At 35.7% G+C, this 12,301-nt stretch overlaps 1 protein-coding gene across 4 annotated transcripts in view; it reads right to left on the bottom strand.

Annotated features, from left to right (window-relative positions):
* mybpc2b (myosin binding protein Cb) overlaps positions 1 to 12,023 on the bottom strand; it is a 57,913-nt gene extending 45,890 nt beyond the window's left edge. For 2 of the 4 annotated variants that reach the window (XM_034193836.1, XM_034193837.1), the window contains exon 1: positions 11,905 to 11,941. In XM_034193836.1, the coding sequence (XP_034049727.1) occupies positions 11,905 to 11,926 (22 nt within the window). In that variant the 5' untranslated portion in view covers positions 11,927 to 11,941. Of the gene's footprint in view, positions 1 to 11,904 lie in introns of all 4 variants that reach the window. The other 2 variants (XM_034193839.1, XM_034193838.1) reach the window with 2 other exon arrangements.
* Positions 12,024 to 12,301: the final 278 nt, after the last annotated feature.

The raw sequence follows: 12,301 nt of genomic DNA, 5'->3' as shown, positions 1-12,301 counted from the left end.
TTTATTTAGCATTATGTCATATATCACAATCTGCTCAGCCTATAGTTTTCACTTTGGTGTCAAAGACTTAAATGGAATGCTGACAGGAAGTGACTCCTTCAAATTCTAACGGCCAAAATGAATAATAATACTTCCTGTCAGCATTAATAATAATAATTAACAATAATAATAATAATAATAATAATAATAATAATTATTATTATTGTTATTGTTATTGTTATTATTATCATTATTATTATTTGGATTTAGCAGACCAGACATGGTCTGGCCTAACGCTAACGTCAGCTAACTCAAAGCTAATTTCCACTTCTGTCAAATATGTGTAAATATAACACATCTCTCATATATTATGTAAACACTAGCGAGAAATTAACACTTTGAAAATTGAAAACTCTGTTTTTGTAACCTGATAACACCTCTGGAGTGATTTACAAGACATTTCGCGGATGTTAGCTTGCACACTAACTTCTGCTAACTTCCACTTTTGTCAAAAGCTCAAGTATGAGCACACACACGCCCCCCTGCAGACACCGTTAAAATGTAAATAAAATATTGTTTATAACTGATTAATTAATTGAGTTTATTCTGCAACATCAATATAAACATATAGAGGCGAATGTGTCAATAATACATGGATAACACAATAAAGTTTAAATGCTTATTTCCATTGTGGTCCTTGTGACATGACAAAAGAGATTGATTGAACATGTATAAATTGTACATAATAAAATACATAATAAACTGTAATGTACATAATAAAAGTAATAATTAATGTAAATAACAATAAAGGTGTAATTTTATATATATTATTTTATAATTATATATTTATAATAATATATAATTATATATATATATATATATATATATATATATAGATATAGATATAGATATATATATATAGATAGATAGATATAGATATATATATAAAAATTATAGACTGGGGTACCAATTAAACAACTGAAAATGATAAAGAAGACAATGCTCATATGGCTGAGGGTATTTTAGCATTGCCTTATATTTATGAATGTCATGACCTTGACAACTAAAAATAGAAGTGGTAAATCCACAGTCCACAGTCAGTCAGCAAAACCTGTTGGTGTCTGTAGATATATTTGGCTTTGAGTTCCACTGAAAACAGATACAACTTTGTGAACTTGGAATTTTGACCTTTTGGTGACCTTGCAAGGCCTTGCTTACCTGCCACTTACTCCCATTTTTTTTTTTAATATCCTTTTCTATATTATCAAACTCTCCATAAAGTGTATATGCTGTATCATGTCCTCAGCAGGTCCTCTAATGTAGCTAAAAAGTCCTGTCTCTAACATCTATATTACTTTTTACTGGAAATCTCACGGTGCTTTACGCGTAGTGCGCAAATATCAGTGATGCAACACTGCCCTCTGCTGGCCGTGATACAAATGAATGATGATGCATAAGCAATGGGAATCTTCATTTTAATGCAACAACATACTACATTTTTCAGTGCATATTATGTTAGGAATAGTGAAAGTGGTCATGATTTTGAACACAGACTGCAATAGTAATAATTTTTGGTTGTTTCGCTTTGGTATATTGAGGAATATTAATAAAATCCAAGAAAATCAAAGTATAACATGCTTATAATGCAGTTTGAAATAAAACACAGAAATCATAGTTATTGCAGTTTGTATTGAAAAAAAAAAAGAGCTATACTGATGGACTATTTTGTGCAACAACCATCTAAATAACCCTGGAAAAAAGGTCCATCATAAAGTACAACCTGCTTTTTCTTTCTTTCTTTCTTTCTTTCTTTTGTGCCATGGTGGTTGACATGCACTCACAGAAATATTTAACCCTAACTTTTAAGATTTATGTAATTTTATTACATGACAAATTCCCATTTACTTTTTTTTTTTTTTTTTTTACATCATTTCAATACAAACCTACCAACTAAACAACCTGTTCTGAGTTACATTTTTTTAAAATAATTTTTTTAGAATCTCATGTACTGAGACTTCACAGTAAAAATTGGATACATTTCTATCAATGCACATGTAGCAAAAATTTAGGCCTGAAAAAATGTTTCAAACTTCTATGGTTTGTAATGAAAGTCCTTCTCTCATCTCCTGCTATGCTCTGTGAAACATGCCCAAACACATGATGAGAGGGGGCGTGGCAAGCAGCTCATTTCAGAAACAGGCTGTTTCTTACAGACTGGAAAATTGATTTATTTATTTTTTTCTCCTGCCAGAATGCATCACCTTAGTGTCCAGGGGTTTACTGACTGCAAACTTTAACATCTGTTTCTTAGATTATCTTGATCTAGCTTGATAATAGGTGTAGAATATGACCCCTTTAATGTCACAGGTTTATATAAAACTGGTTATCTTGGGAAATGTATAGTGTATATTGAATTACATAGTGAAACTCGTTGGACTCCAAAACATTGAAACACTCTCTTTCAAGTAAGAAGATACTTTCTATAAAATGAACTTCTGTATTCCTCTGGCACAAATCCTTGAAACCGACGAGTTAAACTTGCTCGTCAGTGACCTTTGGATCATCTTGTTATTGGAATATTTCGCAAATAATTTCTTAGATATATATTTCTGATGTCAAAATGGAGCTTCAGGCAATCACTGAAAGTCTGATTTTGTTGTATCAGTGAGCACAGTTGAGGTAATTGTTGAGGCCTAAATCTGGAAAAGGAAAATTGTCAACTGAAATAGATGCATATTATATACCCGACTCCTCGAGTGTGTCTCCGGGGGCGACTGCATTACAGCGGTGACTGAAAAAGGCCATGGATGGTGTCTTGTGGCCTCCCTGAAGTCTTGCCACGTTCTCCCAAGATGCACGCACTTTCCTTGAATAGTCCCACTTCAGTATTTTTTTTAAAAACATTATAGATATTAAAATTGTAACAACTTGGATTTCAGTTCTGGATCCTGGCTCTTGAAAACAGGTACTAAATTAATAGCATTATATTTCATATTTTCTGCAAAGCATGTTATTCTGTTTTTTGGCTACATTACTCTAATAAAGACCTCTTAAATATTACATTTGTGATCATACTGCTTTCTACTTACTTGAAAATTAGAAATCAGCTAACATAACGCACACGTACAAACACTCGTGTAAATATTTGATGAATTTTCACAAATTTTTTCAGACACTGGTTTGTATAATACAAAAAAGTCTGGTATTTTATTATCATTTTTGAAGATACCAATCAAAGTCGAGCTTGGATTGGTGTGATGTGACGTTTAAATCTCTCACAGACAACTACAGAATGGCGACAAGGGTGAACCCCCCCCAACCTAAATATGCCTCTCCCAAATTTTTGTGAGCCAACTAATAAAAACAACTGTTTTTAAGTTCTGGTATTTGTAGTATGTTATCAGTTATAACTGCTTTTATTTATCATGTTGGGATTTATTTGTTTTTATACATCCCAATGTTATTTCTGAAATACAATATTCAGTTTGAAAGTGTTTATTATATATATATATATATATATATATATATATATATATATATATATATATATTTTTTTTTTTATTTTATTTAAAAGAAGAATTGCCTATATATGAATACATAAAATGAAATTTAACCCATCCTAATTATAGTTGGACACAATCCAACCACAAGGAGCAGTGTGCAGCCACAGAGAGATGCCCAGGGACCAAGTCCAGATGTAGAGACGTTGCCTTGTTTTTTTTTTTAAAGTGTCATATTAAAGTTGTTTTTACCCGATGGTCATCAAATATGGCCATCGGGTATTGCGAAGGCTTTACATCCGTCTGTCCATCCGTCCATCTGTCTGTGCTCAGCATAAGTCTAGTACTATTACTAACAGACTCTTGAAATTCACAGGGAACATTCTTGGGACATGTTCAAAGATGGCTAATCTTGATGTGTTTTAAGAGGTATTTTCAGAGGATAAAAAGTCACATTCTGTTTCAATTTGATCTGTTTTGTGTTTGAATGACGCGGGTGACAGCCAGTCAGAGTAGAGCTGCACCGCGACGTCAGTCATTGGTCTCTTTAAAACTGCTTCCTTTTGTGTGTTTATACAACCCCTGGGCAAAAATTATGGAATCACCGGCCTCAGAGGATGTTCATTCAGTTGTTTAATTTTGTAGAAAAAAAGCAGATCACAGACATGACACAAAACTAAAGTCATTTCAAATGGCAACTTTCTGGCTTTAAGAAACACTATAAGAAATCAAGAAAAAAAGATTGTGGCAGTCAGTAACGGTTACTTTTTTAGACCAAGCAGAGGAAAAAAATATGGAATCACTCAATTCTGAGGAAAAAATTATGGAATCACCCTGTAAATTTTCATCCCCAAAACTAACACCTGCATCAAATCAGATCTGCTCATTGACATTGACCCTATGTGTCTTTTTGCAAGGAATGTTTTTGCAGTTTTTGCTCTATGGCAAGATGCATTATCATCTTGAAAAATGATTTCATCATCCCCAAACATCCTTTCAATTGTCCAAAATATCAACATAAACTTGTGCATTTATTGATGATGTAATGACAGCCATCTCCCCAGTGCCTTTACCTGACATGCAGCCCCATATCATCAATGACTGTGGAAATTTACATGTTCTCTTCAGGCAGTCATCTTTATAAATCTCATTGGAAAGGCACCAAACAAAAGTTCCAGCATCATCACCTTGCCCAATGCAGATTCGAGATTCATCACTGAATATGACTTTAATCCAGTCATCCACAGTCCACAATTGCTTTTCCTTAGCCCATTGTAACCTTGTTTTTTTCTGTTTAGGTGTTAATGATGCCTTTCGTTTAGCTTTTCTGTATGTAAATCCCATTTCCTTTAGGCAGTTTCTTACAGTTCGGTCACAGACATTGACTCCAGTTTCCTCCCATTCGTTCCTCATTTGTTTTGTTGTACATTTTTCGATTTTTGAGACATATTGCTTTAAGTTTTCTGTCTTGACGCTTTGATGTCTTCCTTGGTCTACCAGTATGTTTGCCTTTAACAACCTTCCCATGTTGTTTGTATTTGGTCCAGAGGTTAGACACAGCTGACTGTGAACAACCAACATCTTTTGCAACATTGCGTTATGATTTACTCTCTTTTAAGAGTTTGATAATCCTCTCCTTTGTTTCAATTGACATCTCTCGTGTTGGAGCCATGATTCATGTCAGTCCACTTGGTGCAACAGCTCTCCAAGGTGTGTTCACTCCTTTTTAGATGCAGACTAACGAGCAGATCTGATATGATGCAGGTGTTAGTTTTGGGGATGAAAATGTACAGGGTGATTCCATCATTTTTTCCTCAGAATTGAGTGATTCCATATTTTTTTCCTCTGCTTGGTCTAAAAAAGTAACCGTTACTGACTGCCACAATCTTTTTTTCTTGATTTCTTATAGTGTTTCTTAAAGCCAGAAAGTTGCCATTTGAAATGACTTTAGTTTTGTGTTATGTCTGTGATCTGCGTTTTTTCTACAAAATTAAACAACTGAATGAACATCCTCCGAGGCCGGTGATTCCATAATTTTTGCCAGGGGTTGTAAACATGTTTCTCATATATTATGTAAAAGTTAGCGAGAAATAAACACTTTTAAAACTAAAAACACTGTTTTTGGAACTTAATAACATCTCTGAACTTATTTAAAAGACATTTCGCAAATGTTAGCATGGTGATGTCACAGGCTGGTAGCTAGCTGCAAAACTCCATTTTGTATGTGTGTAAATATATCCTCTTTGTCATATCCTATGTAAAAGCTAGCGAGAAATAAACTCTTCTAAAACTGAAAACTGAATCCTGGCGTAGCTGCTTGCTAACAGCTTTGTTTCTGGTATAGCCTATTATGTAAAAGCTAGTGAGAAATAAACACTTCTACAACTGAAAACACTGTTTTTGGAACTTAATAACACATCTGAACTTATTTCTAAGACATTTTGCGGACATTAGCATGGTGACGTCACAGGCAGGTAGCTAGCTGCAAAACTCCATTTCGTATGCGTGTAAATCTTTGTCATATATTATGTAAAAGCTAGCGAGAAATAAACTCTTCTAAAACTGAAAACTGAAACCTGGTGTAGCTGCTTGCTAACAGCTTTGTTTCTGGTATATTATGTAAAAGGTAGTGGGAAATAAACACTTCTAAAACTGAAAACACTGTTTTTGGAACTTAATAACACCTTTGAACTTATTTACAAGACATTTTGCAAATGTTAGCATGGTGACATCACAGGCTGGTAGCTATAGCTGCAAAACTCCATTTTGTATGTGTGTAAATGTATCCTCTTTGTCATATATTATGTAAAAGCTAGTGAGAAATAAACTCTTCTAAAACTGAAAATGTTTTTTGTAAAGTGACAACACCTCGCAGACATTTGCTTGCATGCTAACTTTTGCTAACTCAAAGCTAACTTCCTATGGAGTTAAATTTGTTTCATTAAGAACTGCAAATGCAGAAAGGGTGATCTATAAATCCTTCATCCTTCTTTGATTTACACAACATGAACAAATGGCTGTTTGATTTGAACATGTACAAACTGCACATAAGACAATAGGATCTTAATAATTAATTAAACAATTGCAAATTATAAAGAACACAATGCTCATATGGTCGAGGGTATTTTATTGCGTTATATTTCCTACTTCTTAATATCACCGCTGCTGTTGTTGATTCTAAATACTTTGTCCAGAGCAGTGTAGCTCTGTGTTGGGAAAAGATGATTATAGCATTTTACTTCTGACCACTAGGTGCCAGTAACAGAAAGAAGTATTACACACTCTTGTCTGGTGAATGGCAGTAATGCTAAAGTTGCAAACTGCCAATAAACTTTACCAAAGAAGAGGAAGAAGAGAAGGTTATTGGTAACGACAACTGGATAAACAAACAAAAATCGACATGATGTGGTATCTGTAAAAAAAAAAAAAAAAGACTCTGTGTGTGTATTTGAAACGTAACCGAATGTAGATATTTTTGGAAGGCGCCGCAGCAGTGCTGGAGAGCTCGCAAACATTAAAATGAAGCCAACGTAGAAAATCTTACAGTTATTTGAAAGCCTGTTTGAGACTTGGCTCCAAAAGTGAGTCACTCCCCATAAATGCCTGTGTTAAACTGCCCAACTTTACAGCATAAATAAACATGCTTACAGCGTGGTACAAAAAAAAAAAAAAAAAAAGGTTTTGGTCCCTCTAGCTAGCTTCTAAATTTCTGACAACTGTATGGGTTTGGGAAATTTTTATATAATTCATCTGTTTAAAGTATTTGAAGCCATAAGGTTGTGAATAATTAGGAGCATGGTCACTTTGAGAGACAGCTAATGCGTTTGTCCAGAGCCCCGCTAACAGTGGCTGTTAGTTGCTTTGTGCTTGTTATTCCTGAGCATTTGTTGCAAATACCTGAGAAAATATGGCTTACTGTGTGGATAAGTATGGTAAAGGACCATTTAAGGAATCCAATTTTAACCATATTTAATCTGTATGTTAGCACCGTTAGCAGTAATTAGTAGGTATCAATTGCTTGGTGGCATTTGCTTCGTTGCTGTTGCCATGATTGCTGTGGCAACATACCATTCATAATATTTAATGCCTACACCCAAGCCACCCATTATGAAAAATATCAACTCTTCTCTAATTTTATGTGTTAATCAAACATACAAGGTCAGCCTGTTAGCCTTAGCTTGTTTGATAACTATGGTGTGGTTTGGTAGTCAGGCCTCATTTGTCCCACCCAGGTCACCCATGTCGTGCCCATGTTCCACCTCGTTAACATTGTATCTGGACCCTGCTAAAACACTGATGACGATCTTTGAGATTGGATCAGGACATCCCTAATTATAACCATATCTAATCGTAATTTTTTTTGCTTCAAAATCTTCAATACACTGAATTAAGAGAATAGTTTAACCAACTTAAATGAGTTGTTTTAATTGGTAACATCTAAATTAATTAAGTTTGGAAGTTACTTATTAACTTAAGTTCAAACAACTTAGTTCATTTAGATGTTACCAGTTGAAACAACTTTTTAAGTTGGTTCTTTTTTCAATGTAGGATCAGAACGTTAACTCACTAAAGCTCAACTTTGCATTAAAACATCAGCCGACTTTCGTATTTATGTTTAGACTTTTGAAAATTGTTTATTTAGTGAAGAAAGATTAATCATTTCATGACACGGTTTATGTATCAGCTTTGGGGGCGGGGTGGGGGGGGGTCAGATTGTGGAAACTTCACAGATCGGTTTCGGATCAACTCGTCCTCATAGTGTTTCATAAGCTCGCGCTGATGACATGAATTATGACCATGAATCATAAAAAATCGCTTCCAACCTCCGACTGCTGTCGTGCGCTCGATTGAAGGTGTCTTATTTGAGACGACCTGCAACCCCGCTGACAGAATCGACGACGGAGCTTTGCTGCCCAGAGTGACAGATTACATCATGATTGATCTGGTTTAGGATTGCAAGAGTGATACGCTGGCATGCTTGAAAGGGTACAAAGATTTTATTTATTTTTTGAAAGGTGGATAAGGTCAGGGGTCATGGCAGGCTATATTTAGCCAAAGCAGAGAGCGTTGGATCCAGCTGCTAAGTGGCGCACGACAGAAAACGTCATTTTAGCAAACTGAAATAGAAAATAACCATTTTTTTTATAGTACTCTAGAAGCATGCATATAGACACTACACTGAGGAAAGCTCTTAGAATATCACATTCAGTTCTCCTCTGCTGTGAAAATCATACTGTGAGTAGCGGAGGGTCATTTGACCCTTACGTTCTCAGTCTTACACTGAGCGGGAGTTGGGTGGTGCAGACATACAGTAAGCGCCGTGAAATTGTATCCTGATTACACGGATAAACCACTTGCCTGTATATGGTGAATTAAAGGAGTGCCTCTTGCATTCTCGGATAAAAATAAACCGGTCTGCTGTAATGCAATAAAAAGATAAGAACAAAAACATATGCAAGAGAAATAAATCAAATAGGAGAGAAATAATGTGCTCCGAAGCTCGCCAAAGCCACTATCGCGGCTTAAGTGTGTAAAGCTTTTTGGAGCCAAAGAGGATTTCCACCAGCTCCGTGTGGAAAGCTCAGTTCTGCACTGCTCTTTTAACTGCAGTGTTTTAGGTTTCTGACAGTTGACCGATTTAGATTTAACGGGGTTAAGGTGGAGGACAGATGGCTTCCCAGAGGTCAAAGGTTGAAAGGTAACTATTATGAGAAAGCAGCTTTGACTGAAGGGAGTCAAAGGTGAAGTTAAAAAAAGATTTCCACACTGTCACATAAGCACTCGTTACAAAAGCATGATGTGAGTAAACTGCTGGATAATAATCACTTAAATTAGATCAGCATTTATTAACCCTTCAGTTGGTGATAGTTTAAGCCAAGCAGGAACCTCCTATGCTGAAAAAAGAATGCAATGTGGAAGTGTCAAAACCTGCAGTTTCTTAAATAGGCGCTTGAGACTGTCTCCAAAAGTGAGTCAATCCCCATAGAACCTCCATGTCAAAATGTTCAACATTACAGCAGAAATAAACATGTCAAGCCTGGAACAAAACATGGCTTTAGTCGTTATAGCTAGTTGTCCCATTCATGGCAGCTGTGTGTGCGTATGTATTTTAACATAATTCATTAGGTTTAAGCTGTTTTAAGCCATAATGTGATGCATAATTAAGGGGATTTTAGTGACAACAACCATCATGGTGCCAAACTGCTACCACAACACTAGCAGCTACCTGCTATCAAGCTGCTAGTTCCTTTCTGAGCATTTTAATATAAATATGAGACAACACAGTTTGCTGTGTGGATAATAGTACAAACAGATCATCTAACAAGTCTGTGTTCCCATGTTTCCAGTGAGTGAAGGTTCAATATTATTTAATTTTGTATGTTAGCACCATTAGCGCTAATTAGCAAGTATTGTTACATAAGTAATGTTAGCTACACTTACAGCACCATGGTTAATGAGGCTGTTATAGTTTTTAATACCAACATCCAAGTCTTCCATTAAAAGAGCCACCATTCAGGACATGAAAATATGCATTTATAATTATCTCCCAAACGCAGGTTAACTAGCTTGTTACACTACCTTAGCTAGCTTAGGTGGATATATATTCACACTTCATTTGTTCCATTTGTTTTGACAGGTGAAAGAAAAGCATAGTTTTAGCCTTGCTGTGTCATGTAAGAATTTGGAGAATGATTAAAATAAATGTAATGAATTAAAATACTTTTATTTACAATATATTTAATTACATAAAAATGTCAACATATTGTATTAGCTCAAGTCCTTAAATGCTTTGTTGGCAATACAGTAGTAAATTACCACTAAAGGTTATATGTACAAAGTGCATGAGAAGAAAATTTTAAGTTGATTTTCAAGACCAGCAGTCCAGAATTCATAAAATCTGGAAGCAAAGAAAAAATATTATTATTATTACCAAGCTGAGCTAATTAAACCCTATGTACCGGCCCAGGCTTTGTGTTCTCAGGGCACAGGACTACTTTGTATTCGTAGTTTGAATAAAAAGTCTACGGGTCACAGTGCTTTCTCGTATCGGACACCTGTTCTGTGGAATGATCTCCCTGTGTCAATAAAACAGTCAGATTCTGTAGAGACTTTCAAGTCCAGACTTAAGATGCACTTATTTTCCTTTTCATTATGGCTAGCATACTGGCATAGTATGTTACTATGCTTTTTACTCTTTTAATTCACTTTATTAGGAAACGGAGTGGGCTACAGCCTCAACTTTATCTAAATTCTGGGTCTTTTAGTTAAACTTAAGGCTAGTAGCCGGCGATCACCTTAGTATTTCCTGTTTTTCTTGTTACTTAATGCAAACAAATTACACTGTATTTGTTGTCTTTCTGATGCTTGATTCTGTTTTTTCTCTCTCTCTGTTTGAGGTTCCATCCAGAGATGGAAGTGGTGTCTGCTTTGGAAACCCTCCTCTATATTGTTTTGTGAATTGTTCTGTAATTTATGTCTGTATCATGACCCAAGCAGAGGGTCACCCCTTTGAGTCTGGTCTGCTTGAGGTTTCTTCCTCAGAGGGAGTTTTTTCTTACCACTGTCCCCTATGTGCTTGCTCTGGGGGTTAGTAAGGTTAGACCTTACTTGTTTGAGGCAACTTTTTTTGTGATTTGGCACTATATAAATGAAAATAAATTGAAATTGAAATTATTATTATTTACAGTGAATGGTGATCTAAAATTCTGCACAAATAGCAGCCCTTTAACAATATTAAAATCATATTTTGTCCAAATCCCATCAGCTGTTATAACATATTTATAGCGGTGGATATTCTCACCTTATCATTCATTATCACATTTTGTTCTGTCTGTTGCACCTACAAATATAACTTCTCCCTGGTGAGAAATTTGCACAGCAGCCTCGATTTGCTGCCCAATAACAGCTACTGTGATTGACAGAATGATCTCACATGTTTTATTTATTTATTTATTTTACCCTTCAGCTCAGCAACAAAAAGCATTTGCTGTAAATAACTACTACGGGTCACACGGGAGTTTAATCTGTAAAGTATTGCTGAATCAGCGTGCTCGACTCCGACTCCAACATTAAGACATTTCCACTTCATGCAGGCTGCAGAACTTTGTCAAGTCTTTGTGCAGTTACAGCGCTCGCTCTCATCTCGTCCTGAATGCTCAATTTTAAAAACACCCCGTCAGCAAGGTTTTTGCAGCATACACAGCGTAATATCGATCGAAAATCTTACAATAATCAAAAAGTGGCATTTTATACAGCAGCTGTTTAATTGCAGCACTATAACGAATCAATTCAGATGTGCATCATCCTAACCTGTTTATTATTGCACATAATGCAATCATCATTTAAACTCATCTCAAGGCAGTATAGTCCACATAATTAAAGAACTCATTTCATTCATTTAAATGTGTTAAAACAAGCTGTATACCTGCTGGTACTGGCTCAGGCATGGTTAATCCTGTGTCTTCTCTTTGCTGCTGGAAGACTGAGGTCTCGTGGTGCTGATTCCTTTTATTTCTCCCCCTCTCTCCGTGTTATTCAAAGCTTCTTTGGCACTCGAGCCACCCACACCCACCAGTGAGCAGGGAGACCGTTCAAGGAGTTCAAGGAAAAAAAGCATTCAGAGCCAGAGTCTGATGTAGTGGAGACACAAGTTGGTTTAGAAGAAATACAAAAGCTATTTCAATCACAGAAACTGAGAACTCGTGTTAGTTGAAAGCATTTAATTTGTAAGATTTGACGGAATGAGTTTCACCAGAGATTAAAGTGAGGTTAAGGAAATTCATTGTTGTGGCAGCTATGGTTGTTCTGGTGGCATGTTCCAC

The sequence above is a fragment of the Thalassophryne amazonica genome, chromosome 18 (genome assembly GCF_902500255.1).
Source record: "Thalassophryne amazonica chromosome 18, fThaAma1.1, whole genome shotgun sequence".
Taxonomy (NCBI): Eukaryota; Metazoa; Chordata; class Actinopteri; order Batrachoidiformes; family Batrachoididae; genus Thalassophryne; species Thalassophryne amazonica.
Note: the sequence above shows the minus strand (reverse complement) of the source record. Positions and strands in the feature narration are given on the sequence as shown.